Source organism: Numida meleagris, chromosome 11, assembly GCF_002078875.1.
Source record: "Numida meleagris isolate 19003 breed g44 Domestic line chromosome 11, NumMel1.0, whole genome shotgun sequence".
Taxonomy (NCBI): Eukaryota; Metazoa; Chordata; class Aves; order Galliformes; family Numididae; genus Numida; species Numida meleagris.
Genome location: NC_034419.1, coordinates 2,239,556 through 2,266,541, shown reverse-complemented (window position 1 = coordinate 2,266,541; position 26,986 = coordinate 2,239,556). Strand labels below are relative to the sequence as shown.

At 66.6% G+C, this 26,986-nt stretch overlaps 4 protein-coding genes across 13 annotated transcripts in view; 3 read left to right on the top strand and 1 right to left on the bottom strand.

Moving 5' to 3' along the window:
- The window catches only part of BSN (bassoon presynaptic cytomatrix protein), a 47,055-nt gene extending 34,656 nt beyond the window's left edge, over positions 1-12,399 (top strand). Inside the window, exons 4-11 of the mRNA XM_021409944.1 lie at positions 409-6,981; positions 8,023-10,123; positions 10,436-11,148; positions 11,434-11,527; positions 11,629-11,772; positions 11,907-11,959; positions 12,031-12,120; positions 12,251-12,399. Coding sequence (XP_021265619.1) covers positions 409-6,981; positions 8,023-10,123; positions 10,436-11,148; positions 11,434-11,527; positions 11,629-11,772; positions 11,907-11,947 — 9,666 coding nt within the window. The 3' untranslated portion in view covers positions 11,948-11,959; positions 12,031-12,120; positions 12,251-12,399. The remainder of the gene's footprint in view (positions 1-408; positions 6,982-8,022; positions 10,124-10,435; positions 11,149-11,433; positions 11,528-11,628; positions 11,773-11,906; positions 11,960-12,030; positions 12,121-12,250) is intronic.
- LOC110405050 (acylamino-acid-releasing enzyme-like) lies at positions 14,038-18,415 on the top strand. 2 transcript variants are annotated; one of them, XM_021409958.1, is made up of 22 exons: positions 14,038-14,130; positions 14,617-14,746; positions 14,814-14,940; positions 15,017-15,116; positions 15,191-15,266; positions 15,334-15,500; positions 15,571-15,708; positions 15,790-15,881; positions 15,951-15,991; positions 16,065-16,186; positions 16,301-16,361; positions 16,457-16,554; positions 16,631-16,682; positions 16,751-16,839; positions 16,913-17,051; positions 17,123-17,206; positions 17,284-17,364; positions 17,450-17,538; positions 17,637-17,827; positions 17,914-18,016; positions 18,089-18,195; positions 18,261-18,415. In XM_021409958.1, exons 1-22 carry the CDS (start codon positions 14,119-14,121, stop codon positions 18,364-18,366), a joined length of 2,205 nt encoding a protein of 734 aa, XP_021265633.1. In that variant the 5' UTR covers positions 14,038-14,118; the 3' UTR covers positions 18,367-18,415. The 2 variants fall into 2 exon arrangements, with proteins under 2 accessions (XP_021265633.1, XP_021265632.1); XM_021409957.1 differs by lacking the exon at positions 14,038-14,130 and having other exon boundaries at positions 14,590-14,746.
- Positions 18,433-22,700, top strand: APEH (acylaminoacyl-peptide hydrolase). Of its 9 annotated transcripts, XM_021409956.1 has the most exons (21): positions 18,458-18,771; positions 18,837-18,960; positions 19,043-19,124; positions 19,203-19,278; positions 19,394-19,533; positions 19,702-19,839; positions 19,919-20,010; positions 20,095-20,135; positions 20,203-20,324; positions 20,449-20,509; positions 20,602-20,696; positions 20,764-20,815; positions 20,895-20,983; positions 21,074-21,200; positions 21,297-21,374; positions 21,444-21,524; positions 21,603-21,691; positions 21,769-21,959; positions 22,038-22,140; positions 22,212-22,318; positions 22,396-22,700. In XM_021409956.1, exons 1-21 carry the CDS (start codon positions 18,603-18,605, stop codon positions 22,523-22,525), a joined length of 2,187 nt encoding a protein of 728 aa, XP_021265631.1. In that variant the 5' UTR covers positions 18,458-18,602; the 3' UTR covers positions 22,526-22,700. The 9 variants fall into 9 exon arrangements, with proteins under 9 accessions (XP_021265622.1, XP_021265627.1, XP_021265626.1 ...); XM_021409953.1 differs by having other exon boundaries at positions 18,450-18,960; positions 19,217-19,278; XM_021409952.1 differs by having other exon boundaries at positions 18,442-18,771; positions 19,074-19,124; positions 19,217-19,278; positions 20,895-21,374.
- On the bottom strand, positions 22,745-26,785 carry MST1 (macrophage stimulating 1). Its single transcript, XM_021409959.1, has 18 exons — positions 26,563-26,785; positions 26,299-26,440; positions 26,111-26,223; positions 25,906-26,020; positions 25,572-25,708; positions 25,379-25,499; positions 25,175-25,293; positions 24,934-25,096; positions 24,733-24,863; positions 24,558-24,660; positions 24,344-24,480; positions 24,223-24,258; positions 24,039-24,150; positions 23,884-23,961; positions 23,673-23,819; positions 23,486-23,592; positions 23,047-23,186; positions 22,745-22,969 (listed from the first exon to the last, which is right to left on the bottom strand). The coding sequence occupies exons 1-18, from the start codon at positions 26,612-26,614 to the stop codon at positions 22,808-22,810; spliced, it is 2,115 nt and encodes a 704-aa protein (XP_021265634.1). The 5' UTR covers positions 26,615-26,785; the 3' UTR covers positions 22,745-22,807.

Below are 26,986 nucleotides of genomic sequence, written 5' to 3'. Positions count from 1 at the left end.
GTCACTGTGTTCCAGGTCTCAGTGAGGCGTTTTGTCACAGCCGCTGGTCTCCTGAAGCAGTGCTTAGAGGTCAAAGCACAGTGCTTCCCAAGAGTTGAAACCGCTCAGGAGCTTCTCGTGCATAATGCAGTGGCTCAGGTAGTCCTTGCCCCATTGGTTTTAAAGGGCAGTTGGAGATGTCGTTAAATGCAAAGCTAATTTCGAAACATTTCCAGCCATAAATATCCCAAGGGTTACAGAAAGGGCTCAGCCATGGCTGGGTCTCACAGCAATAGAAAATAAAAGGTATTGCCATTAGGCAGCCTTCTGGCATTTCTTGTCAGGTGGGGTGGGGGTGGGGGGTTCCCAGGGCCCCCTCCTGCTTGGGGCACTCACATACCCTAACGCCGTGCTCCCTCTTGCCTGCAGGATGCGGGCAAGCCTTACCCCCCGGACCTGTCCCGCAGCCCCCAGAGCCTGAGCGACACTGGCTACTCCTCGGATGGCATCTCCAGCTCGCAGAGTGAGATCACAGGGCTGGTGCAGCAGGAGGAGGAGAAGCTGAGCGGCACCGGGCTGGCGGGGCAGAGCCCTCCCAGCCCCTCCGAGCTCACCAAGCTGGAGAGCAGCATGCGGCCGCTGCTGGAGGCTCGGGGGGCCCCGGCGGAGCCCAGCAAGGGCTCGGAGGCGCGGGAGGAGCAGCAGCAGCGGCAGCGGCAGCGGCCCCGGTATCTGTCCATCACCCCCGAAGCCTTTGACTCGGATGAGGAGCTGGAGGACATCCTGGAGGAGGACGAGGACTCACTGGAGTGGGAGAACCAGAGGGAGCAGCGGGAGAGCGTGGAGTCCTCAGATGAGTTCGGCAGCAAGCTGCGGCACGACTATGTGGAGGACAGCAGCGAGGGGGGCTTCTCACCGGTGCCTGGACACCCCAAGGGCCGGGAGGAGGTGACTGACGAGGAGTTCATGCGCAGGCAGATCCTGGAGATGAGCGCAGAGGAGGACAACCTGGAGGAGGAGGAGGAGGAGGGGTACGGGCGTGCGAAGTACAGTGTCCCCAAAGCCGAGGCGGAGAAGGGCAAAGAGCCTCCCTCGGCCAAGCGGCGCCTGCCACACGGCCCCGGCGGCCTCTACAAGGAGGAGAGGAAGGAGCTGGAGACAGCAGAGGGCGATGACATGAGCACGGCCCAGGGGGGTCTGAGGCGCTTCAAGACCATCGAGCTGAACAGCACCACCGGCTACGGCAGGGAGATGGAGGTGAGCCAGGAGGCGGACACTGGGCTGGAGCGGGAGCCCGAGCTGGAGATGGAGAGCCTGACGGGCTCACCCGAGGAGCGATCCCGTGGTGAGTACTCATCCACCCTGCCGGCCACCACACCCAGCTACACCTCGGGCACCTCACCCACCTCCATCTCCTCCCTGGAGGAGGACAGCGACAGCAGCCCCAGCCGGCGGCAGCGCCTGGAGGAGGTGAAGCAGCAGAGGAAGGCTCGGCACCGCTCGCACGGCCCTTTGCTGCCCACCATTGAGGACTCGTCGGAGGAGGAGGAGCTGCGGGAGGAAGAGGAGCTGCTGCGGGAGCAGGAGAAGATGCGGGAGGTGGAGCAGCAGCGCATCCGCAGCACGGCACGCAAGACCAAGCGCGACAAGGAAGAGCTGAGGGCGCAGCGGAGGAGGGAGCGCTCCAAAACCCCCCCCAGCAACCTGTCCCCCATCGAGGACGCCTCCCCCACTGAGGAGCTGCGGCAGGCGGCGGAGATGGAGGAGCTGCACCGCTCCTCCTGCTCCGAGTACTCGCCCTCCATCGACTCAGAGGCTGAGAGCTTCGACGCCGTGACCTCCAAGCTGTACAAGTCAGGCAGCGAGTACAACCTGCCCACCTTCATGTCGCTGTACTCCCCCACGGAGAAGGTAGAGAGTGTGCAGCCTGCCAGCAAGCCTCTCAAGAGTGCCGAGGAAGCGTACGAGGAGATGATGAGGAAGGCGGAGATGATGCAGAAGCAGCAGGTCCAGCAGGCCCAGCAGGACGTTTCCTATAGCAGCACCTACCAGCAGGTTGGATACCGCGGCACCGAGGGGCAGAACGGCTTCCAGTACCAGTATGCAGATGAGTATGGCTATGACGGCCCCACACGCCCCTCGCAGCCCGACTATTCAGGTTCCCTGTCAAAGCCGGGCACGGTGTACGAAGAGATCCTGCAGACCTCGCAGAGCATCGCCAGGATGCACCAGTCCTCCTCGTTTGACCTGGCTCTGGAGAAGGGAGACAAGAAGAAAGGGCAGGAGGAAACGTACCAGGAGAAGCACTTTCTGAATGCCGAGAGCGCATATGCTGAGCTAATGAAGCAGAATGGGGGGCCCCTCACCCCTGGCACCAGCCCCACGCAGCTCTCTGCTCCTGTCTCCTTTTCCACCTCAGAGGGCAGCAAGGTGGTTCCCGATGTCCGGGTCACACAGCATTTTGCCAAAGAGGGACAGGACCTGGCCAAGCTTCAGAGCACCCCGGCAGCGCCCAGCCCAGCTCCCAAGCCTGTCACAGCTCCTTACACCTACAGCAAAGGTTCCAGCGTGGTCACCACAGCAGCAGCCAGCCCAGCCGGCACATCACGGATCTACAGCTCTGCAGAGGCTGCGTCCACACCCGCCAGGAGCTACGGCCCAGCAAAGAGCACCGTCAGCTACGGCTCGCAGACAGAGGACATCACCCGAAGCAAGGTGGGGGTGGAGATCAGCGTGCAAACCGCCAGGGAGAAGCTCCAAGCGGTGAGTGACGGCAAGCCCCCACCAGCCAAGACGTACCCATTCTTCAAGAGCTCCAGCCCCCCGCTCTCGCCGACATCTCCCACTCAGAGTCCCACTCGCACTGCTCCCAGGGCAGCCGTGCCCCCCGGCCCTGCTGCCAAGTCCACTGCTGAGTTCTCCACACAGACGCAAAGCCCCCTCCTCGCCTATGATGTCCCCACCACCGACCCCTCGGCCTCCTCCCCCATGGTGGCCCAGGGGACACAGACACCACACCGGGCAGGCTCACCTCGCCTGACCCGGCAGCAGTCCTCGCAGGATGCGCCCTTCATGGTGATCACACTGGCAGCCGACGCAGCCAGCCAGACCAAGCCTCCGAGCTCCTCGGCATCCCCTGCCTCGTCGCCCACCAGGGTGAGCCGGCAGGTGATCGCCCACGGGTACGGCCAGGAGCCAGAGCAGCCACTGGGCACGTTCATCCGGGCACAGCATGTGAAGGATCCAGCCCAGAAGGTGCCTGTGACTTCAGGCCCAGACGGCATCACAGGGCTGTACAGCTGGGGAGCGCTGCCAGCAGAGAACATCTCACTGTGCCGCATCTCCTCCATCCCCGGCACCTCCCGTGTGGAGCCGGGGCCCAAGGTGCCGAGCAGCAGTGCTGTGGACCTGCGCACTGCTCTGAAGTCCGCTCCCATCATCATAACTGACCAAGGCATGGATCTCACCTCCTTGGCCACCGAGGCCAGGAAGTACTGCCTGACCTTGGACCAGATCCCCAGCCGGCAGTCCACAGCCATCCAGCCCCTGATCATCAACCTTAACGCCCAGGAGCAGCCCCACGCCATCATCGCAGCCTCCAGCACTGCCGGCCTCGCCATCGCCTCCCCGATGCTCATCTCCCAGCCCAAGCAGCCCGTGGTCTACGGAGACCCCTTCCAGAGCCGGATGGACTTCGGGCAGGGGGCCGGCAGCCCGGTGTGCCTGGCGCAGGCGAAGCAGGTGGAGCAGGGCGTTCAGACGGGTGCTGGCAGAGCCAGTGGGGCGGCTGGCCCTGCACCAACCAGCAAGCCCGAGCCGCCTGCTCCTCTGCAGGCAAAGTTCTCCAGGTACAGCTTGCCCAGCCAAATGGTAAAGAAGGACGTGCTCATCACGCAGACCAGCGTCGCGCATAGTGTCGGTGGCCTTCCACAGCCGTTCCCGCAGGAGCAGGGCTCGGAGCTGTACCGCGCGGTGCCGGTGGAGCTGAAGACCCAGAGCCCTCTCCTCGCCCTGGGCGGCAAGAAGTCCCAGGTGATGATGGTGCAGGTAGAGGATGTGGCAGCTGGCCCGGTGACCAAAGTGCTGAAGGAAGAGCCTCCAGCCAACGTGCTGGACCTCACGGGAGTGAAGGCAGAGAGTCAGGTGGCCTGCTGCGATGTGGTCTACAAGTTCCCTTTTGGCAGCAGCTGCACCGGCGCGTTCAATCCCACCTCGAAGGTGCCGGAGAAGAAAGCTGCAGACACGGTCCCCAGCAGGAAGGCCAGCGGGCCCCTGTATGGCAGCAGGGAGCCAGAGATGCCAGAGACCTTCCCGTACCGGGAGCAGCCGGCACCCGCACTCTATGAGGAGCACAAATTCTACCCCACCGGCACCTTTGGGAGGCTCTATTCCTCCATGTCAGACACCAACCTGTCAGAAATCGGCATGAACTACTACCCGCCAAAGGGGGACCAACCTTTCCACGAGGCCGCCGTGGACCTGAGCACCATGAAGCACTCCTACAGCATTGGCTTCGCCGAGGGTGGGTACCTGGGCCAGGGGCTGCAGTATGGCTCCTTCTCTGACCTACGCCAGCCCGCTGACCTGCTGGGCCACCCGCTCCCCATGCGGAGGTACAGCTCAGCCTCCAACATCTACTCCGACTACCGCTACTCACCCCGAGGGGACCTGGCCAGCTTCCAGGAGTCCAGCCTGGCCCACTACAGTGCGACAACCGCGCGTGAGATCAGCCGCATGTGCGCTGCACTCAACTCCATGGACCACCAGTACGGGGCCCGGCACGCCACTGGCCCTGACACACTGTCCTATGGCCCTGGCGGTGGGGGGCTGCCGGCCCAGCCAGGGGGTGCCGCGGCCCCAAAGCCCAGCGGGATGTTCAACCCGTCCGTCCCCGAGGCACGGCAGGGCTTCGGCGGCCTGGCGCAGTACAACGTGCCCGGTGTGCGCCTGGGTGCCGTCCGGCAGATGTTCCCATCCTCTGCCACCGTGCGGGCGGCCGACGGCATGATCTACTCCACCATCAACACGCCCATCGCGTCCACGCTGCCCATCACCACCCAGCCAGCCTCCGTGCTGCGGCCCATGCTGCGTGGGCTGTACCGGCCCTATGGCCCGCCCGGCATGGCGGCTGTCCCGCTCGCCAGCCTGGCCAGGGTGCCTGTCGTCGCGCCCCGTGTCCCGCTGGCACCGCAGGGCCTCTACCGATACCCAGCCCCCAGCCGCCTCCCGGCCTCCTCACTGATGGAGACGCCTGTCTACCTGGGCAAAGCAGTCAGCACCGCACCGGGCACCAGCCCCGCCGCCAAAGCCCCCGCCGCACCCGCCACTGGCATGCAGAGAGCGGAGGCATCAGGAGCAGCACCCCGCACCGAGCCCTCTGTGGCGGGCAGCAAGGAAGGCGGGCAGGCAGCCCCCGTGCCCAAACCGGCCTCGGAGAGCGTACAGCGGGAGGAGCGGGAGCGCGAGGAGGAGCGGCAGCGCAAGCAGCAGGAGCACGTGCTGCAGCTGGAGCGGGAGCGTGTGGAGCTGGAGAAGCTGCGGCAGCTGCGGCTGCAGGAGGAGCTGGAGCGGGAGCGTGCTGAGCTGCAGCGGCACCGGGAGAAGGAGCAGCTGCTGGTGCAGCGGGAGCTGCAGGAACTGCAGTGCATCAAGCAGCAGGTGCTGCAGCAGCAGCAGGAGGAGCGGCACGCACAGCTGGCACTGCAGCGGGAGCAGCTGGCCCAGCAGCGCCTGCAGCTCGAGCACATCCACCAGCTGCAGCACCAGCTGCAGCAGCAGCTGGAGGAGCAGAAGAGGCAGAAGACCATCTTCCCACCCGCTGGTGCCGAGCCCACCAGCCGCCCACCCGAGGGGCCCGCTGAGGTGCCGCGGGGCCCAATGCACAATGGACATGGGTGGGCGCCAGCCGGCCAGGCGCTGCCCGGGGGGCCCGAGGGTGCCACCGTCGCCCGCTACCCTGCACCGCAGCGGCCGCTCAGCAGCTCGGCCTCGGACATGTCACTGCAGGCTGAGGAGCCCTGGGAGCCCGGACGGGGCATCAAGAAGAGGAACTCGATGCCGCGGCTGCGGGACGCCTACGAGAAGGAGGCAGCAAGGAAGACGGCGGACAGCAGCGTGCAGACGGACGAGGAGGATGGCGAGGAGCGGTACATGCTGTCGCGGCGGAGGCGGTCACGGCGCAGCACTGACTGCAGCGTGCAGACGGATGAGGAGGACAGCGGAGAATGGGAGCAGCCCGTGCGACGCCGGCGCTCCCGGCCCTCGCGGCACGCCGATGCCGGCACCGAGGGCAAGGCGGACGGCACAGCGCGCGGCGTGGCCAGCATTGGCATCCAGACCATCAGCGACTGCTCGGTGCAAACTGAGCCCGACCAGCTCCTCCGCGTCTCGCCCTCCATCCACATCACCACCCATGACCCCCGCGTGGAGATCGTCAAGTACATCTCGGCCCCGGAGAAGACGCAGCGGGGTGAGAGCCTCGCCTGTCAGACAGAGCCTGAGCCGCCCCCGCAGCCCGGCATCGTGGTGCCCCAGCTCACAGTGCCCACCACCATCACGCCCTACTCCACCAACATGCAGATGGTCAGCACGGGGCCCCTGGACCCCCACGCCGTCCGGCAGCAGACCCTGGGCAAGTTTGAGAAGAAGAAGCCGGACCCCCTGGAGATCGGGTACCAGTCCCACCTGCCGGCCGATTCCCTCTCCCAGCTGGTGACCCGCCAGCCTCCCCGCTCCCCCCAGGTCCTCTACTCGCCCGTGTCCCCGCTGTCCCCGCACCGCCTGCTGGAGTCTTCCTTTGCCACCAGCGAGCGGCTCAACAAGGCGCACGTCCCGCCCCAGAAGCACTTCACCGACTCAGCCCAGCGCCAGCAGACGCTGCCGCGGCCCATCAAAACCATGCAGCGATCCCTGTCCGACCCCAAGCCCATCAGCCCCACCTCTGAGGAGGCTGGCAAGGACAGGTTCTCCCTCTACCAGCACCCGCTGCTCCCGGGCACCCAGGTACGTGCGTGTGGGGTCATGCTCGGGCGCCCGGCCCGGTGATGGCACTTTGTGTCCCAGCTCAGTGGACAGCTTGCCCTGCTGGGGATGGACGTGTCCTCATGCCGCATCCTCCCCCTGTGTGTGCCCGGCCAGGCTGACCCGAGCTGAATCTTTTCTGGTGCCATCTCACCACTGTGAGCGGGAGAGATGCAGTCACTCGACTCCCTCTCCTCCTGCAGTAAATAACCTTTCCCTTGGAGAACAGCCCCAGGAGGCACCTCAGGCCATTTCAGTTTCATTAGTGCTGCAGCAATTAATATTTCAAAAGGTTGGCTCCCTGCAGCAGCCGATGGCAGCCTGCATGTGTGGGCACGTGGCCCCACGCCTCTGAGCGGGCAGCGGGCGGCTCCTCCAGGTCTGCGGCACTCAGAGAGCCCTGGAGCTGCTGCACAGCAGCACAGCGTGACCATGGCAGGAGCCTGGGTTTTCCCATCCCACAGCTGGGTGCCCTCCCTCTCCTAAGGACCAGGCACATGGCACAGCTCAGCTTTGCAGTGCAGCAGCTCACACTCCCATCTGCAAACAGCCCCATTTTGCAGGTGGGGAAACCAAGGCACGACCTGGCAAAACCCCTCCATACCTCAGCAGCACAGGGGAGGAGGGCAGGCAGGTACTGAGCTGCGCAGCGTCCCCAGACACGGCCTGCCCTGCACAGGGTGCAGTGGGGAAACAGCTCTGTGACAGCTCCCAGCTCAGTGGGTCCCACACCACTGCTCCACTGCCAAATTTCCCAGCCCCGTTGCAGAGCATGCAGGGGTTTGTGCAGCACTTAGCAGAGCTCCTCTGCTGGCATGCCCGCGGCCAGCCCGGCACTTGGCTCACCGCCACTCCTGGTAATTATTCATAGAAAGTGCCCTGCCTGTTACTTCCATCCTATTTATTACGGCTTTACATAAACGCTGCTTACTCAGGGCACGAGGGAACATGTGCGGGGCACTCGACCTTGGGGGGCTGGGGTCCACCAGCCGCACCGCTGACGGCCTCCCCTTGCCTTTGCAGGTGGGCACGCTGCAGTCCAGCCCGCTGGCGCGCAAGGTGAAGCGCACGCTGCCCAGCCCGCCACCCGAGGAGCCCCACGTGGCCCTGGGCAGCCCAGCCACCCCCCAGCTCTACCTGGGCAGCCTGGCCCCCAAGGCCCCCGCCGCCGCACCGGTCACCAAGGCCAGCCTGCTGAAGGAGCTGGACCGCGACTTGAAGCTGGTGGAGCACGAGTCGACCAAGCTGCGCAAGAAGCAGGCGGAGCTGGATGAGGAGGAGAAGGAGATCGACGCCAAGCTGAAGTACCTGGAGCTGGGCATCACGCAGCGCAAGGAGTCACTGCTGAAGGACCGAGGGGCACGGGACCACCCCTACTTGCGGGGCCTGGCCGAGCGCCGTGACTACCTGTCTGACAGCGAGCTGCACAGCCTGCGCCTCGCCACCTATGACGGCACCGGGCTGCGCCCCGCACCTACTGCCCAGTACCCCGACTTCACCGCCGCCTCCTATGGTGCATACCCCTATGCGGCCCCACCGGGGCCACCCGCCTTCCCTGCCACGCGCCCACAGCCGCCCCAATTCCCCACTGCCAGCACCACGCAGGACGGCTTGCCACCTGCCCCACTGCCTGCCTTCGCCTCACCCGCCGCCTTCCCGGCCCCCGGCACCGCGTACCCAGAGCTGGGTGCCCCTGCCCAGCCAAGCTTCCGGCCCCAAAACCCCTACCAAGCCCAGGGCACCTTCGCTGGCGCGGCTGGTGTGCCCGTGGCACAGCCTGCGCTCTACCAGAGCCCGTCAGACACACATCAGAAGCCACGGCAGACCTCACTGGCTGAGCTGGAGCAGAAGATCCCCACCAACTACGAGGTCATCGGTGCGGCCACCAGCTCCTCCACTGTCCCCGATGTCACCCTTGGTGCGGCGGCGGTGAGCAGCAGCTATGAGCAGTACAAGGCGCCCGAAGCTCGGCTGGCCGACAGAACCGGCGTCACGCAGGGCCCCTCGGCCAGCTTCTCCTCTGAGTCCCTCTACACCAGCCTGGAGCAGAACATTCCCCGGAACTACGTGATGATTGAGGACATCAGCGAGCTCACCAAGGAGAGCCCGGCAGTGGATGGGCAGAAAGTGGAGCCGGCGGGCACGGGCACCAACGGCCGCCACGGCAAAGAGAAGAGCGAGCTGTTGGATGCCGAGGGGCCCAGCCGGCCGTGCTGCTACAGCAAGGCAGAGGAGGAGTCTGAGGAGGATATCTATGACCACCATGGCCCCGACCATCGTGGGAAGAACAGCTACCACCGGGAAAGCAATGGCAGGGTGTCGGGGAGCTCGGCGGGCTCCTCTTACTACTATGGGGACAGTGAGTACCGGCATTCCTCGCGGGCAGACAAGCACAGCTCCGGCATGGCGCTGCCGAAGCACTCATCCAAGAATCTGGCGCCTGCTGTTGTCTCCTCCAAGCGGAGCAAGCACAGGAAGCAGGGCATGGAGCAGAAGATCTCCAAGTTCTCCCCCATCGAAGAAGCCAAAGATGTGGAGTCAGACCTGGCCTCCTACGCAGTGACAACGTCGGTCAGCAGCAGCAATGTGGCCTCCAGGGCCAAGAAGCTGCAAGATGAGATCACCTACGGCCTCAAGAAGAATGTGTACGAGCAGCAGAAGTACTATGGTGTGTCCAGCCGGGACCTGGTGGATGAGGAGGAGCGGGTCTACTCCAGCAGTGGCAGAACCCGCTCCTCCGGCTATGGGCTGGAGAAGTCCTCTGGACGTGACGCAGGTGGCCGCAGCAAGTCCTTCGAGCGGGAGGGTGCGGAGCGGTCCCAGAAGGGCGGCTCCAAGCCCTCATCCCTCGGCATGAGCCAGAGCCGGGGCCGGGCTCCGGTCCGCACGCAGCCCTCCGAGGAGGAGAGCCCCATCAGCCCCCTGGGCAAGTCGGTGGGGGGGTCGCGCTCCATGGGGGGCCCTGGCCCGCAGTCAGCAGGGGACCCCTGCTCCCAGTTCTGCTCCAGCCACTCGTTGCCTGATGTGCAAGAGCACATCAAAGACGTGCCAAGGAACCACTCGTACAAGCACGAGGAGGGCTACGGCATGGACGATTCCCATTGCGTTGTCTCGGACAGCGAAGGTAACGGCTACCCGTGGTGGTGAGCACCCAGAGCATGGCGCTTCCCCGGGGCATGCTCGTCCGCAGAGACACTCACGGCCTCAGTTTGCTTGACACGTGCCTTCCTCCCCCCTTTCCAGTCCCTGTCCGGGTGTTTGGTGTTGGCCGGTGGCGCTCGCGCGGTGCCCCGTCCCGTCCCTGCCGGCGCGGGCTGTCCCCTGTGTGTGTGACGAGCTGCTTGCCTTCTCCTGCCTCATTGCATGGCTTCAGCCCGGGCTGCGTTCCCGCCTGCGGAGCGAGAGATTGACTGTCGTTTGTTTTTGGTTTCTGAAGCCTATCATTTGGGTCAGGAGGAGACAGACTGGTTTGATAAGCCCAGGGAAGCGCGGTCAGAGAGGGTAAGGCACTACGGCGGCCACTCTTCCTCGCAGAAGAGACCCCCAGCTAAGCACACCTACCACGACTACGACGAGCCACCAGACGAGGACCCATGGCAGCACGACGACTATCCCCAGCACCGCGAGCACCGGCACCACGGCGACTACGGCCGCCACGCCGCCTCCTCCCGCCACGATGAGCAGCCGCGCCGCTCGGCCAAGCAGCACCCGCGGGAATCCAGCCGCCACGAGCCCCGCAGCCACGCCACGCCGGCCGCCACCAAGAAGGCACAGCAACCCGAGCCCCGTGCCTCGGCACCGTACGGCCCCGGCACCTCCGAGTACGCACCGCCATCCCGCCACCATGGTGCCGAGCCCCAGAAGGCACCCAAGACCCCGCAGCCGCACGGGACGCCCTCCCCGGCGCAGAAGCCGGAGCCGTCGGCCCCCGCGCAGCAGGCAGCGGGCAGGCAGCCGCAGGCAGGGCAGCAGGCAGCGCGGCAGCAGCCGGCGGCACGGCAGGGCGCTCAGCCGGCGGGCACGGCACAGCCCAGGGCGCAGGGACCCGCCGCGGCACGGCCAGCGCAGCAGCAGCCGGGGACGGGCCAGCCCACGGGGAAGGCAGCGGCCACGCTGCACGCACAGCCAGGAGGACACCCAGCACCACAGGTGAGTCTGCGTCTGCTGTGTCCACTTGCTGTGGCCGGGGAAGGGTTGGGGACCGCAGCATGTGCCACCACAGGTGCCCCTGGGAGGGGACGTCCTGGTTCCCCTGACTCTTTTGGGGTGTGGGGTCTTGCTCCCACTGTATTTTGGGCTTGTCCTCGTGAAGCAAAGTACAGGCGTTGCCACGGCGAGTCCCGTGCCACCTCCCACCCAAAGGGACGGTCCCAAAGGATGCTCTGCCATCCCCACCAGGAGGGCAAGAGCTGACAGGCGTCCTCTGCCTTGCAGCTGAAATCGGAGCAGACGGACACGGCCAAACCCACAGCGAAAGTGCCGCAGCAGCCGGGGAGAGCGCCTGCAGCCCAGCCCCTGGGAGCAGCAGGTCAGTGCGTGGCAGCCAGCAGCTGGAACCTCGGTGCTGCCTGCGTGGGGGTCACCACACGGGACCCTCCCTTGCTGATGGCTGCCTTGTTTGTCCCCCAGCAGACAGCAAGCTTGGTCCGAGGGCGGCTGGGACGCGTGGCCCCACCGGCACAGCCACAGGGCAGCCTGGGGCAGAGGGAGAAAGCGTCTTCTCCAAAATCCTGCCAGGAGGAGCAGCTGAGCAAGCAGGCAAACTGACTGAAGGTGAGGGCTGCCTCCGCAGCACCGTGCTGAGATGGAGTTGGGTGGCACAGGGGTGGCTGGGAGCCTCCATCGGGATGTGCTGCTCCCACGGCCAGGGATGTGCCTGTCCTCACTCTTCTCCCGCTTCCCTGCAGCGGTGTCGGCTTTCGGCAAGAAATTCACTTCGTTCTGGTGAGAATGGCAAAAGGTGAGTGCACGGTGCCGGCGCCGCGGCCCATTGCACCCTGCCCACCGTGCCCTGACGCCCTCCTGCCGCAGGAGCTGGGGAAGTGAGTGAAGTCCTTGCAGCGGAAAAACCTATGAAGAAGCCAGGGACCTCAGCACGCGGCGCTGACTCTGGGTATAACGGTGAGCGGCCCCTCGGCGGCTGTGCCGAGCTCCGTGCTGGCAGCTGGTACACCACGTGGCCGGGCAGCAGTGTCCCCTCGCCGCGGGGATGTGGCCACATGGGCTGACCCTCTCCTCTGTCTCTTGCCAGCTTTTGAAAGCGGGGCGACCCCTGGGTGCTGGACCTCCCACGGCAGACGGCGGCGAGCAGCTCCGGCGCGGCGCAGCGTAGGGGACCCCACGTGCCGAGGGGCTGCGCCAGGACCCGCGGCCCTTTCTCAAGATTATACGCAGAGTTGCTCCCTCCGAACCCCAGCTCTGGTGTCTTCATAGGTTTTTCCCCTCCGTGCGAGCCGAGGGCTGCTCCCCATCCCCTCCGCCCCACCGGCCCCTCGGCCCCCTGCACTGCCGCCCGCTCCCCGCGTGGAGCCGGCGCGCCCCGTTAGGACCTAACACTGTTTCACTACCGAAATACGAGGCCATAGGACTCTGCCGGGCGGCGCGGACGCGGGCTGGCCTTTGCCGACGCGGCCCCGGCCGGGCGCTGCCCCGAAGCCATGGGAAGCATCCAAAGGGCCGCGCTCGCCCTCGCCACGCAGCCGGCGCGCCCCGCCGCCGGGCACCCCTTTTCTTTGAAGAACAGCCTTAATCATCCCACTTTGAGTTCTGCGTATACCTCATCCGCACCGGGAGGGGCAGGGGGAGTCGGGAGGGGGGAGGGGAGGGGCTGGATTTTTTTTTCTTTTTTTTTCTCTTTTTTTTTCTTTGGGTTCACTTTGTTGTCTTTTTTTTTATTATTATTCTTATTTCACTTTCTACCGAATCCTCTCCCCCCTTTGCTTTGTGCGATGAGTTAGCACATGGGCTGTCGTCTGTAGAAGCAATAGAGTGCAGGAGGCCACAAAAGAGCACAATCCATGGAACAAGACCAGGAGAGCTTCGCCTCCGCCGATATCCTTCCTCTTACTGTGCAATCCAAGTCCTTCTGAAGCCATTCCGCGTGGGCACGCTCGGACCGGCGGGGCTCCCCCCGGCACCGGGAGACGTGCCCGGCCCTCGCCCGCCCCGGTGCCCCGCCGGCGCCCGTCCCATGTTCTATGCAACGAAATAACACGACTCCGGAACGAGACCCGTTCATAGCTGATAATCCGACGTCGCGTGCAAGGGTGTCATTGCAAACCGGGTAACTCCTCTCTCGACCACCTGTGCGTATGAAGTTCCAATTCGTGGCATGTTCGACCCACGGAGGGCCACTTTGCCAAAGGGCAGCCATAGCGCCCGTGACCGTCTGTCCTGTCGTAGAGCATGGCTTGCTACTTCTCTGCACGGTCTCACCGCGTTTCAGTGCTTGCTGTTCTTTGCCTGGACTCTTTTTCTTTTTCTTTTTTTCCTCTTTTCTTTTTTTTTTTTCCTCCTCTCCTCTCTCTCTCCTCCATCGGTTCATCGCCGTACCGACCGCGATGCGTGCACCGGGCTCGCGGGGTGGGCTCCCCGTGCCCGCCGCTGCCGGGTGTGCCCCCGCCACCCCTCGCGCTGTAAATAGGTGCCGGGGCGCGGCTGCACGCGGGGCCCCGCTGCGCCCCAGGAGAAGTTTACAGTGGTAAGTGCAATGCCGGCGCCCTCCCTCTGACCATTGTGACGGTGTGCGTGTCTGCTGTGCTCCGTGAGACCCGTAGTAACCCCCCAGTGCCGCGCTGTGTCGTGACTCCGTACAGAAGCTGCCCCCCCACCCAGGTATTTCTGTGGGAACAAAATAAAAGGACTTGATATAAACCACACACCGCCTCCGCCTCGTGCCTTCGCGCGCCGGGGGAGGCCGGGGGCCGGGGGCCGCGCTCCGGGCGCGGGAGCTGCCCGTTCTTCAGGTCCCCACCGGCGGCACCGCGGCGCCTCCGGCCGCGCCCACAAGGGGGCGCCATAGCGCGGCCGAGGCCCGAGCGCCGCAGCCAATGGGAGGCGGCCCCGCCCACCTCCCCGGACGCGCCGGCGCTTGGCGCTGTATCCGCCCGCCGCAGCGACATGGAGCCGCCGGTGAGGGGCTGTGCGGGGGACGGGGAACGGGGGGGTAGGGGGGCGGTGACGTCACTGCCCCGGGACCCCGCCCCCCGTTAGCCTTCCCCCCGCCCTGTGCTTCGCCCCTCCACCCCGAGTTCTGCCCCTCCCCGAGTGCCCCCGTACCCCACAGCCGCCTCCTCCCCGGCCTTCGTGTCCTCCCGACGCCTGGGCCCCGTACCTCCCCCTGGGCCTGGTGCCACGCAGCAGCACCCCGCCCCCCCCGTGGGCGCTGCTCCCCCAGTCACAGCCCCCCCCTGTAGGCACTGGTGCCCCAATCACAACTCCCATACGCCCTGGTACCCCTCATAGAACCCCCACCCCACGTCTTCATAATTCCTCCCGTTTGCCCTTATTCATTGATAAGAGCCCCCCACGTGCCCCGGTGCCCCCCCTAGAAGCCCCTCCCGGCCCGGCCCGCCCTGTGCCCCCCTCCCCATGCCCCAGCCGCCCATGCTCCCGCAGGTGCTGCCCAGCGCGGAGGAGGCTGCGGCGCTGTACCGGGAGCTGAGCCAGAACCCGGGGCTCAGCGCCGCCTGCCTGGGCCCCGACGTCACCACGCAGTACGGGGGCAAGTACTGCAGCCTGTACACTGGTACGGGGTGGGCACTGGGCGAGGGGGGCTGCCAGGGCGGCGCGGCTCCTCACCCTGATCCCCGCAGAGTGGTCGCAGCGGGACCTGGTGCAGGCCAAGAGCATCAAGTTCTGCCGGCAGTACCTGCTCTTCCACGACGGGGCCTCCATCGTCTACGCGGGGCCCGGCGGTGCCTGCTGCGAGATCAATAATGAGTGGGTTCCCACGTCCCCGTGTCCCCACCACCCCCGTGTCCCTGGCAGCACGGGGCTGACGGGCGCCTTCCTGCAGGCTGCTGAGCTGCGAGTCCCCCAGCGGTGCGCTGAAGGCTGTCCTGCTTAAGGTTGCTGGCAAGGAGAAGGAGAAAGAGAAGGAGAAGCAGTTCCTGGAGGTGAGTGAGGGGCCAGGGAATTACGGAAAGGAAGAGGCTGGCAACCTGGGCTCCCCCTGCCCCTCTGCTCCCAGGTATGGTATCAGAACCGCAAGGTGAAGAGCATCGACCTGACGGCGCTGGACAAGCATGGCAGTGTCTATGATGATGGTGAGGGACGGGGTGGCCCTGGGGGATGGTGGGGACAGGACGGCTTGTGCCTGACCTCTCCCTGCAGACCAGTTTGGCTGCCTGGCCTGGTCGCACTCAGAGACCCACCTGCTGTATGTGGCGGAGAAGAAGCGTCCCAAGGCCGAGTCCTTCTTCCAGACCAAAGCACCCGAGCTGGATGGCTCTGCCGACGAGGAGCTGGGGTGCCCCAAGAAGCCAGATGCACCCATCAAGGTGGGCCTCCACCACCCCCGGGGTGGTGTCCCTCCACCCCAGAGCTGGCACTGATGGGGCTGTGCCACAGGGCGAGCAGTTTGTGTACTATGAGGACTGGGGGGAGACGCTGAGCACCCGCAGCGTCCCCGTGCTCTGCGTGCTGGACATCGAGGGCAGCAGCATCTCAGTGCTGGAGGGAGTCCCCAAACACGTGTCCCCTGGACAGGTCAGGATGGGGGAAGGGGACATGGGAGGTGGTGGACAAGGGGAGAATCCATCACCGAGCCACACTGTCCACCCCTCGCAGGCCTTTTGGTCCCCAGATGACACCGGCGTGGTGTTTGTGGGCTGGTGGCATGAGCCCTTCCGCCTGGGGCTGCGGCACTGCACCAACCGCCGGTGAGTCCCCCTGGTCCCTGCCACCCTGAGGACCCCAGCCGCATGGTGACAGCCCCTCTCTCCCGGCAGCTCAGCGCTCTTCTACGTGGACCTGACTGGTGGGAAATGCGGTGAGCAGCTCACCCTCAGACCTGCAGTGCTGAGCACCGTGCAGCCCTTCACCGTCCCCTCATGCTCTTGCAGAGCTGCTCTCCGAGGACACTGGGGCCTTGTGGTCCCCACGGCTCAGCCCTGACCGCTGCCACATTGCCTACCTGGAAAACAGGGTGCTGGGCCCCCACCAGCAGTGCAGCCGCCTCCGCATGGTGAGCGGCTCTGCCACGAAATGTGCTGCGGGGGCTGGTGGCGTACCCCTACCTTGGTGGGCGGCCTGAAACCCGGTGCACCTGGCACAGCCCCCCACCCCATGTCTCCCACAGTACGATTGGAATACCAAGCAGACCCGCACTGTGCTGGAGGCTGTGCCGCGGCAAGCGTGGGGTGAGTGTAGCCCTGCAGGGCAGGTCTTGGGGCACAGGGCAGGTCTTGGGGCACGGGGCAGGGTGAGGAGCTGAGCACCAATACTCTCGTTACAGGTGCCTTCCCTGGGATCTACTGCAGCGCTCTGCCAAAGCTGTGCTGGGCAGCCGACAGCCGTCGGCTGGTGTTGGACACGACCCAGCGCAGTCAGCAGGTAAGGGCTGCGGGGCCTCGGGGCATGCAGAGCGGCTGTTCCGGTGCTGAGCTGGACTCTGCCCTCCTGCCCTCAGGATGTGTTTGTGGTGGACATGCAGACAGGCAGCACAACCTCGCTGACGGCCGGTGAGTGCCGCGGTGCCAGGGCTGGGGCTGGTTGTGCTTGCAGCTCTGACCCTCCCTGTCCTCCCCAGACGCACCCCAAGGCAGCTGGTCTGTCCTCACCATTGACCGGGATCTCTTGGTGGCCCAGTTCTCCACCCCGAGCTGCCCTGCAACACTGGTACAGTGACATCCCTGTCCCCTTTGCCTTCCCTTGCCTCTGGGCACTGGTGCTGACACTTCTCCCCATGCAGCAAGTGGCTGTCCTGCCTGGTGTGGGCCAGGAGGCACAGGTAAAGTGGATCTGCCTGCAAAATGCACCCCCGGTGCCTGGCATCAGCTGGGGCATCCGCACCCTGAAACCCCCACCGGAGCAGGAGAACCCCCAGTATGGTGAGTGAGTGGCGCTGCGGGGCTGCTGCCCATCTCCACTAGAGCCCTGACTGCTTATGCCATCCCCACAGAGGGACTGGACTTTGATGCCATCCTGCTGCGCCCAAGCGAGGGTCCCACTGCCCAGAAGCCCCCTCTGGTTGTGATGCCCCATGGTGAGAGCTCACCCCCCACCACCCCCAAGTGCCCACCCCAGCACTGCAATATCACCCCCACTACCTCTGCCCCACAGGGGGACCCCACACCGTTTTCTCTGCTGGGTGGATGCTGTACCCAGCCACACTGTGCCGCCTAGGCTTTGCTGTGCTCCTGGGTGAGTGTTGAGGCAGACAAGGCACAGCACTCTCGCTGTGCCCCTGGGGCTCTGCAGCAGGGGGCTCTGACACTTTCTTTCCCAGTGAATTACCGTGGCTCGCTGGGCTTTGGCCAGGACAGCGTGGACTCCCTGCCGGGCAACGTGGGCACACAGGATGTGCAGGATGTGCAGGTGTGATGTGTGTGCCCCTTCGCCTCATGGGTGTCCTGGGGTGGGAAACATGGGCACAATCGCATCCCCACTTGAATAACTGTCCCTTGTGCTCACAGCTCTGCGTGGAGCGGGTGCTGCAGGAGGAGCTGCTGGATGCCAGCCAAGTGGCCCTGGTAGGTGGCTCGCACGGGGGCTTCCTGGCATGCCACCTCATCGGGCAGTTCCCCGACACCTACCGTGCCTGCGTGGTCCGCAACCCCGTGGTGAACATCGCTTCCATGCTCACCATCACTGACATCCCTGACTGGTGAGTGCCACGGCCCTCAGTGAGTGCCACGGCCCCCAGTTTCCCTCAGCCCCAGCACCACATGTCCCCCTGCTTCTTGCCTGCAGGTGCCTGACGGAGATGGGGATGCCCTACGTGCCCAATGCCCTGCCGGACCCGGCCCACTTGACGGTGATGCTGCAGAAGTCACCCATGTCCTACATCAACCAGGTACGTCCCTGTCCCGTCCAATCCCCTGTACTGGCCTGCAGCTCTGCAGCTGAGGCTGTGCCCTTCCCGCAGGTCCGCACGCCCGTACTGCTGATGCTGGGGGAGGACGACAGGCGTGTTCCCCCAGTGCAGGGGCTGGAGTATTACCGTGCCCTGAAGGCCCGTGGCGTGCCCACACGGTGAGTGGGATGTGGGCGTGGGGACGTGGGCTGTGGGCACGGCGCTGAGCCCTCTCTCCCTGCAGGTTGCTCTGGTACCCCAAGAACAACCACGCGCTGGCTGGTGTCGAGGCCGAAGCTGACAGTTTCATGAACATTGTGCTGTGGCTGCTCCAGCACCTGCAGGGCTGAGAGCTCCCGGCACCGTCACCCCCCAAATAAAAACTGTTGAGCATTGGGACCATCTGCAGTGGTTCCGTGGCCTCCGGTGCCCCCGGGGCTCGTGACCGCAGGCGGAGGGTGGGCAGGTCCCGCTGCCAGCTCCCAGCACCCTTCCTGGCGCCGGCCCCGGCGAGCTGCTCGCGCACCCTGGCACTCTGCCCACCGCCGAGCCACAGCCACCGCCGGCTCAGCACGGAGCAGGCCCCATGGCCTCGGGGACACAGCGGGGCGCGGGGAGCCGGGGACAGCCGGCAGAGGGGCAGCGGAGCAGCCCTGGTGCCTGCTACCGGGAGCTGAGCCGCTTCCCTGCCATCAACTGCGCCGCGCTGGGGGCCGCCGCGGGGGGACGGGGACAGGCCTTCCTGCTGCACACCGGTGAGTCAGGCCCCGCGGCCCCGCTGCGCTGTGCCGGGGTGGGCGCTGACGTCCCCGTCCCGCAGAGTGCAGCCAGCCCGACCTGCCCCGTCGGCGGCTCCTGCGCTTCAGCCGCCACTACAGCGTGCAGCGCACGGAGCGTGGCCTCGCCATCAGCCGGGCAGCACTCGGCGCAGAGATCCACAACCGGTACGGCTCGCGGCCAGGCTGTGGGACGGGGCGGTGTGGCACGGTGCGCCCGGTGCCCACCACAGCTCTCTGCCGCTCGCAGGCTGCTCAGCCGGGACTCCCCCTCGGGGCAGCGCCGCGCCGTGCTTGTGCGCTGCCCACCGCAGGGCCACGAGCTGCTGGAGGTAACACGCGGTGCCCGGGCCGTGCCAGGGAGCTGGGTGCCACGGGTGCGGTGCGCCCGGTGAACCTGTTTCACCCAGGTGTGGGATGGCAGCGGGCGCAGCCACGGCGTGGACCTGACAGCGCTAGGGAAGCACGGGGCGGTCTACACAGAGGGTAGGGACCCCTCCACAAATCCCCCACTGTACAGGCGAGGGTGGCACAGCCGCAGTGCCCGGTGCTTGGCTGCCCCTGCACCATACAGGGCTTTGGCAGCCTGTCCCTGTGCCAGGGCCCTTCGCCTGCCTGGCCTGGTCCCATTTGGAGACGCGGCTGCTCTACGTGGCTGAGAAGAGTCGGCCCACGCCACCTGCAGCCTGCCCATGGCATGTGCCAGGGGCAGCCGGGCCAGCAGAGGATGAAGATGAGGAGGTGGGTGGTGAGTGTGAGTGTGCCCTGCACATGGTGAGCGTGCCATGTGCCCCGTGAGCGTGCCACATGAATCGTGAGTGTGCCTTGCTCCCCGTGAGTGTGCCGTATGAACAGTGAGTGTGCCGCGTGTGCATTGAGCGTGCCATGCTCCCTATGAGTGTGCTGCAGGGCGAGCAGTTCGTGTACCACGAGGACTGGGGGGAGACGCTGGGCACCCGCAGTGCCCCCGTACTCTGCATGCTGGATATTGAGAGCAACAGCGTGTCGGTGCTGGAGAGTGTCCCCAAACATGTGTCCCCCGGCCAGGTCAGTATGGGGGGGTATGGCCCTTGGGGCAGCTGTGGGGCCAGGCTGAGGCTCAGATCTGAGCCTGGCTGTCCCCCAGGCGCTGTGGTCCCCGGGTGACACCGGCGTAGTGTTTGTGGGCTGGTGGCACGAGCCCTTCCGCCTGGGGCTGAGCGCCTGCTCCAACAGGAGGTGAGCCCCTAATGCCCGCATTGCCCAGCTGGTGCCCGCACAGCACAGCCATGGGGCTCTGACCCACGCGTTCCTCCTCCCCAGGTCAGGGATTTTCCACCTGGAGCTGGCCAGCGGGCACTGCGGTGAGCTCTGGGACACCGAGGACCGAGGGCTCTTGGCTGTCCCCGGGTGCTGATCCTCTGCCTGCAGAGCTGCTGTCGGCTCCAAACCGTGCCTCCTTTTCCCCCCGGCTGAGCCCCGATGGTCAGCGCCTGCTCTACTTGGAGGGGGCCGTGGGGGGGCCCCACCGGCAGTGTCTGCAGCTGCGCATGGTGAGCAGGACCAAGCACACTGGGCCACCCATCCCACACTGGCAGGTCCCCAAAGCCCCCAAAGTCCCTTTTGGTCCCCAAATCCCCATGCCTCAGTTTCCCCCTTGGGCTCGACTCTCCGCAGCTCACCTGGCAGATGCGGCAGACGGTGACGGTGCTCGACGTGGTGCAGGAACCCACGGGTGGTGAGAGCCGCAGGGCTGGGTGCTGCTGGGGGGTCGGACTCTCACACTGGGTGCCACCACCAACACTCCCCAACGCTCTGCCCCGCTCACAGCCTTCACCGGGATCTACGCCGATGCGCTGCCGCCACGGTGCTGGGCAGCCGACAGCCGGCGGGTGCTGCTGGGCACCCCGCAGCGGAGCCGCACGGTGAGCCGGGGCACGGGGACACGGCACGGCCATGGCACAGCCCCCGTGTGACTCTGTCCCCACTCAGGACCTGCTGCTGGTGGACACGGAGGCTGCCACCGTCACCAACCTCACTGCCGGTACGTGGCCCCCGGCTGCTCACGTCGCTTTGGTGAGCGGGATGAGCGTCGGGAGCTGTCAGTGTGCTGCTGTCCCCAGGGTCACCTGAGGGGTGCTGGGAGCTGCTGACCATCCAGTGGGACCTGCTGGTGGCCACCTGCTCGGCCCCGCACCGCCCGCCCAGCCTGGTGAGCAGAGCAGCACGCGGCGCTGGCACCGTGCGAAGCGCTGGTGACACCCTGCTATGGGACCCGGTGTCACCCGCTGCCCGTCCCCAGGTGGTGGCAGAGCTGCCACCGTTGGGCCAGGAGCTGCCCCTGCATTGGGTGCCCGTGGAGGACACCCCACCAGTTCCTGGCATCACCTGGAAAACGCTGACGATCCAGCAGAGCTCCCCTCCACACAGTGAGCACCTGGGGGCCCCGCAGTGCCTGGGTGCACGGGGGCAGGGGGTGCCCATGGCGGTGGGTGCTGAGTGGGGCCCCTCCCACCCCTGTGCAGACCCCCAGCCCTTCGAGGCCCTGCTGCTGAGCCCGACAGGCGGCACCACACCGCACCCCCTCGTTGTGTGTCCCCACGGTGAGTGAGGGGCAGGGAGACATCCTGATGGTGCTGGTGGCACCCAGGTAACGTCCTCACTGTGCCCAGGCGGCCCCCACGCCATCTTCGACGCCCGCTGGCGCCCAAGCATGGCCGCGCTGTGCCGGCTGGGCTTCGCCGTGCTGCTGGGTGAGTGATGGGGACTTTGGTGCCATGTGTCCCCTGTGCCACACCGTGATGTGGCCTCCACCGTCCCTATCTCCCCAGTGAACTACCGTGGCTCGCTGGGCTTTGGGCAGGCCGGCATTGAGTGCCTGCAGTCCCGTGTGGGTGAGCAGGACGTGGCTGACACGCAGGTGAGCAGCACCGGGACAGATGCTGATGTTGGGGTGCTGATGTCGGGGTGCTGATGGTCGGGTGCCCATGCCCACAGCTGGCGGTGGAGCAGGCACTGCACAGTGAGCCCCTCGACCCGCGCCGCGTGGCACTGCTAGCCGGCTCCCACGGAGCCTTCATCGCCCTCCACCTCCTCGCCCGCCAGCCTGAGCGCTACCGGGTGTGCGCCCTGCGCAACCCTGTCTCCAACCTGCCTGCACTGCTGGGCACCTCCGACATCCCCGACTGGTGAGAGCCACCCGCCCCACGCCGTGCCATCCCGCACCGTGCTGTGCCACGTCACCCACCACAGCCTCCCTCCCGCAGGCGCTACACATCCCTGGGGCTGCCCTACTCCTTCCAGCGGGTGCCCCGCGCGGAGGACCTGGTTGCCATGCTGCAGCGCTCACCCATCATCCAGGTGCCCCAGGTACAGTGCGGTAGGATGGGTGCAGGGATGCGGGTGCAGGAACCAGGTGCCCACTACCACCTGTGCCGCAGGTGCGGGCGCCGGTGCTGCTGTGCGTGGGTGCCCGGGACCGGCGCGTCAGCCCCACGCAGGCGCTGGAGCTGTACCGGGTGCTGCGGGCCGGCAGGGTGCCAACACGGTGAGCACGGCATGGGGACGGGGGGGGGGGTGGGCATGGAGCCCTGCGGTGCTGGCTGAGCATCCCCTGCCCTGCAGGCTGCTGTGGTACCCTGAGGGTGGCCATGCACTGGCTGGCGTGGAGACGGAAGCCGATGTTTTTGGGAACTGCGCCCGCTGGCTCCTCCAGCACCTGGGGCAGCCCCCAGCGGGACAGCACAGCCCCTAGAGCCCACGGTGGCCCCATGGCTGTGGTGGCCCCATGGCTGTGCTGGCCCCAGGGTGACCACAGGTCCTGGAGATGGCACCAGGACTGAAGGAGAAGGGATTGAGCACAGTGAAGGCGGAGGATGGGTATGGGGATTTGGGTTTGGCTCTAAATAAATGTGTTGACAACCTGTGCAGTGCTGTGCCCTGTGCCCTGGCCACACTGAGACGCAGACAGAGGCTGGCTCCACTGCCTTTATTGGGGCTGGGGGGGTGAGTGGGGAGGTGTCATTTGCAGCACGGCTCACACCATCCTCATGACCTTGTGGATCCAGTCAACATAGAGTGAGACGCGGATGAAGAGGCCAGGCTGGTCGGTGCGGGCGCAGACGCGGGATGGGGTGATCACCCCCTCCAGCACCCAGCAGTCGGCGGTCAGACAGGCCAGGGGTCCCCCGTAATCTCCCTGTAGGGCCAGGAGAGCACCGTCACCCCTATGCTGTGGGGTCTCCAAGCCTGCCTGGCCCCCCGAACCCTGCTCACCTCGCAGGCGCCCACACCAGCACGCAGCGGGGCTGTGCACAGCTCGCTCTCCTTCAAGCGCCCACGCAGCATTGCCTGGCACTCACCGTGTGCCAGCACTGGCAGCTTTGCCACATTCAGCACGTGGCCATCCGCCGTGCCTGCGGGGATGGGGCAGCAGCAAGGCATGTATGGGCATAGGAAAACCGTGGGTGGGGGGTGGCATGGGAAGGGGATGCCATGGGTAGGGGGATGCCAGGAGCAAGAAGATGCCTTGGGAAAGGAATGTCATGGGCAAGGGGGTGCCCTGGGCTGGAAGATGACATCAAAGGGGGTTCATGTGGACAGAGGACATGGGCAGGGGGATGCCATGACGGTGGGGATGGTGTGGAAGGGGACTGCCATAGATAGGGGACGCCATTGCAGTGGGACACCATGGTGGGGCTGCTCACAGCAGTACCTCTGGTTTCCCCCCAGCCAGCAATCTCGCAGGTGGTGCCAGCGGGCACGACGTAGCGCTCGGGCGGCAGGCAGATCAGGGCCACGCGCTTGTTGAGCACGGCTGGCCTGCAGAAGGACAGAACAGCGTGGGGATGCGGTGCCAGCCCACGGCACTGGGGCGCAGGGCGCCAGGTGCAGACGCCCACCTCGCCAGCTTCAGTAGCACCAGGTGGGACTCGGAGGGGCCGCAAACGATGCGTATGATGGGGATGGCCTGCAGGTCGGGGTCGGCAGGGCTGGGGTCCTTGAACAGCGTCCCCAGGTGCACCTCGTAGCCTGACAGGTCCGCGTCACTGCGGGACAGGGCCATCAGGGCACGGCGGCTGCCGGCACCCCGCACCCTGTCCCTGAGCTCACCAGGAGGAGAAGCACTGCCGTGTGCTGATCACCCACTGCTCCTTCACCAGTGACCCTCCACAGAAGTGCAAGCCGGCCCTGCGGGCAGGGGGGTTGGCAGGGGTGGGCACCCGGCCGGCAGCATGGCACGGCTGGCACACGGGGTGCCTGCTCACCGGTTGCGGATGCTGACGGTCCATGGTGAGTTGCCGGGCAGCCCGCCCACCACACGTCCCTTGCGCTGCAGCCTCTCGTCCCGCCGGCCGCATTCCTCAAATGTCACTGCATCTGCGGGCACAGTGGGCATTGGCCGGGGGCACCACACCAAGCACCCACAGCCCCACGTCCCTGTGTCCTCACCTGCGCTCTCCAGGACAGATGGCACGGCGCTGCCGGCTGCGGAGGGAAAGCAGAGTGCGGCTGTGGAGGGTGGCCCAATGCACCCCGTGGGGCGGCTGGGGCTCGAGGGGGCCAAACTCACAGCAGGGCTTGATGGCGCAGTAGTCGAAGGGCGTGCGCGGGTCCATGGTGTAGCACCAGGGGCCGTGGCTGTCGTTGTCGGGGTTGCGGCAGTAGTTCTCCTCCAGGTGCGCCTCAGGGTGGGTGGTGGGCGAGATCCTGCCGGCCGGGAGCCACGGTCACTGTCCCCATCCCCATTGCCGTGCATCACCCCGGCATGCTCGCGGCACACTCACTGTGGCACGTGGGGCGTCGTGGCGTCCCACTTCTGGCACGTGATGCCCTTGCGCGTCTTACTGACGTGGCCACGGTACTGCTCGCCGTGGCCGTGGTAGCACTCTAGGGACAGGCAGGGGGAGCTGGTACCGCAGGTGGACGCCCCGGTGGGGCACCCACGCGGTGAGGTCTCACCTTGCGCGTCCAGCTCGTCATCACAGCGGCGGATGTGGAAGCAGAAGGCGACACGCATGCCGGGGCGGGTGGTGAAGCACCACGGGGCTTCTGAGCCATCGGGGTTGCGGCAGTAGTTCTCCTGCAGGTCCCTGGTGGAGCGGCTGCGTGGGTGCCCGCACGCCTGGGTGCTGCCGCAGCCCCCCGTCCCACCAGCCCTACTTGCAGGGGTACTTGCTGGGCACGAAGTGGTGCCGGTGGGGAGTCTGCGCGTCCCAGCGCTGGCAGGGGATGCCCGACACGGTGACGTTCACCCGGCCCCGGTAGCCTTCGCCCTTGCCCCTGTAGCAGCCGGTGGTGACGTTGACGGGCCGCGGGCGTTTCTCTGCTTGTATGGAGGAGAGCGGCGGGGTGAGGGTGGCACTGAAGACACCGGCCCCAGAGCTGACATAAGGGGACTTACTGCAGACGCGGATGCGGCAGAACTCGCGCTCCAGCGCCGGGTCAGTGGTGTAGCACCAGGGCCGCTCGGAGCCGTCGGGGTTGCGGCAGTAGTTGTCATCCAGACCCTTCTCGGGGTACCTGGGTGAGGCGGGGAGCAGCGGCTGCAGGTGACAGATGTCCGCTGCCATCCCCGCGGCCACACAGCCCTGCCACAAGTACTGACTTGTCGGGGTGGTAGGGATGCTTGTGCGGGTGCTGCAGGTCCCAGCGCTGGCACTCGGTCCCCGACTCAGTGTGGTCCACGAAGCCCCGGTAATCCTCCCCATTGCAGGTCATGCAGATGGCTGCCAACAGCGGGAGGGCTGAGCGGTAACGGGGATGGGCGGCACAGGGCGTGCCCGAAGCACAGCACTCACCGTCCTCGCACTTCTTGATGCCGCAGCTCTGGTGCCGGACGTTGGGGTCGACGGTGTAGCACCACGGGCCGCGCTTGTCACGGTCGGGGTTGCGGCAGTAATTCTCCTCCAGCCCGTTGCGGGGGGATGGCAGGAACCTGAACCACCCCGTTCGCTGCCATTGCCCCTGCGTTGTCCCCAGTGTCCCCAAGCCATCCTCATTGCTCCCAGCCTGTCCCCACCCCGTTCTCCATCACCCCATGTTGTCTCCATCCCGCTCCCTGCCATCCCGTACCATTCCCATCCTTTTCCCCATCACCCCGCACTGCCCGGGGCAGCGGTGGCACGGTGGCACCTGTGGTCGTGGGGCGTGGTGGCCCGCCAGTGCTGGCAGCGCAGGCCGCGCTCCGTCGTGTCCCGCGTGCCGCGATAACTGGTGCCATTGGCCACGATGCACTCCCGCAGGAAGTCTGGGGATAACCGGGCACCATGTCGGAGCCGCGCGGGCAGCGGGAGCCCCGCACCGTGAGCCCCAGGCCCGGGCCCGGTGCCAGCCCCACCTTTCTTCTGGTACAGGTCGTAGTGGATGTTCTTCTGCAGCCGGGCGCCGGGCGAGTGCTGGCTCCAGGGCAGCAGCTGGCACAGCTGGCTCTGCCGCTCGTGGTGGAAGGCCCTGCGGGCGGGCGGAGGTGGCAGGGCGCTGCGCAGCACCACACTGAGGCCCGGCTCCCTGCCACGTGGCGCTCACCGGCAGGCCGGGCTGTTGGCACAGCGCTGGGCACACTGCTGGGCCGCGCCGCGCTCTGCTGCTGGCGGTGGGGGCTCGTTGGGTGCTGCCCGCAGCTCGGTGCCGCGCAGGCGCTGGAAGTCGTTCAGGGGCGAGCGGTGGCCTGGGGGCAGCGGGGGTCAGCGTGCCCCGGTCCCAGAGAGCGGGAGCTCCCGGAGCCCCCAATCCTGGGTCCCCCACGCCGCGCTACGCCAGCTGGCCCCACGCTGCCTGCCCAGGCCCTACCTGCACCCAGGGCAACGGCCAGGGTGAGCAGCAGGCCCAGCGGGGCCGGCATGGTGGAGGTGCTGGAGGTCAGGCCGTAGTCCAGGGCCGGCCCCCAGCAAATATTTGCCTGCGGGCCGGAGGCGAGGAGGGGCCGGGTCGGGCCGGAGGGGGCCGAGGCCGCGGACCCCGAAGCCTCACGTGGGGCGGTGCCTGCTGGAAGTGGGCGTGGCCTGACCGGAGGGGGCGTGGCCTTCTGGGAGAGGGGCGTGGCCTTCTGGGAGAGGGGCGTGGCCTGCTGGGTACGGGCGCGGTCCGCCGAGAGGGGGCGGCACCCGACGGGCGCGGGCGGGGCCTGACCGGGTGAGCCGGGCCCGTCCGGTGTGGGCGGGGCCTGGGGCGGCGCCCGGAGGAAGGGGACGCGACTTGGGGAGGAGCGACGGGA

What these genes read in the sequence shown, in the direction of transcription:
- APEH (XM_021409947.1), top strand. Translation starts at nt 18,603, where the DNA reads ATGGCCTCGGGGACACAGCGGGGCGCGGGGAGCCGGGGACAGCCGGCA. An exon ending in CAGAGGATGAAGATGAGGAG is followed by an intron (nt 19,534 to 19,701) that starts GTGGGTGGTGAG and finishes AGTGTGCTGCAG; the next exon opens with GGCGAGCAGTTCGTGTACCA. An exon ending in AGGACGTGGCTGACACGCAG is followed by an intron (nt 21,692 to 21,768) that starts GTGAGCAGCACC and finishes CCATGCCCACAG; the next exon opens with CTGGCGGTGGAGCAGGCACT.
- MST1 (XM_021409959.1), bottom strand. Translation starts at nt 26,614, where the DNA reads ATGCCGGCCCCGCTGGGCCTGCTGCTCACCCTGGCCGTTGCCCTGGGT. An exon ending in CATCCCTACCACCCCGACAA is followed by an intron (nt 25,294 to 25,378) that starts GTCAGTACTTGT and finishes CGCCTCACCCAG; the next exon opens with GTACCCCGAGAAGGGTCTGG. An exon ending in CTGCGCCATCAAGCCCTGCT is followed by an intron (nt 24,259 to 24,343) that starts GTGAGTTTGGCC and finishes TTCCCTCCGCAG; the next exon opens with CCGGCAGCGCCGTGCCATCT.
- LOC110405050 (XM_021409957.1), top strand. Translation starts at nt 14,590, where the DNA reads ATGCCCCAGCCGCCCATGCTCCCGCAGGTGCTGCCCAGCGCGGAGGAG. An exon ending in GTACTGCAGCCTGTACACTG is followed by an intron (nt 14,747 to 14,813) that starts GTACGGGGTGGG and finishes TGATCCCCGCAG; the next exon opens with AGTGGTCGCAGCGGGACCTG. An exon ending in AGGCTTTGCTGTGCTCCTGG is followed by an intron (nt 17,365 to 17,449) that starts GTGAGTGTTGAG and finishes TTTCTTTCCCAG; the next exon opens with TGAATTACCGTGGCTCGCTG.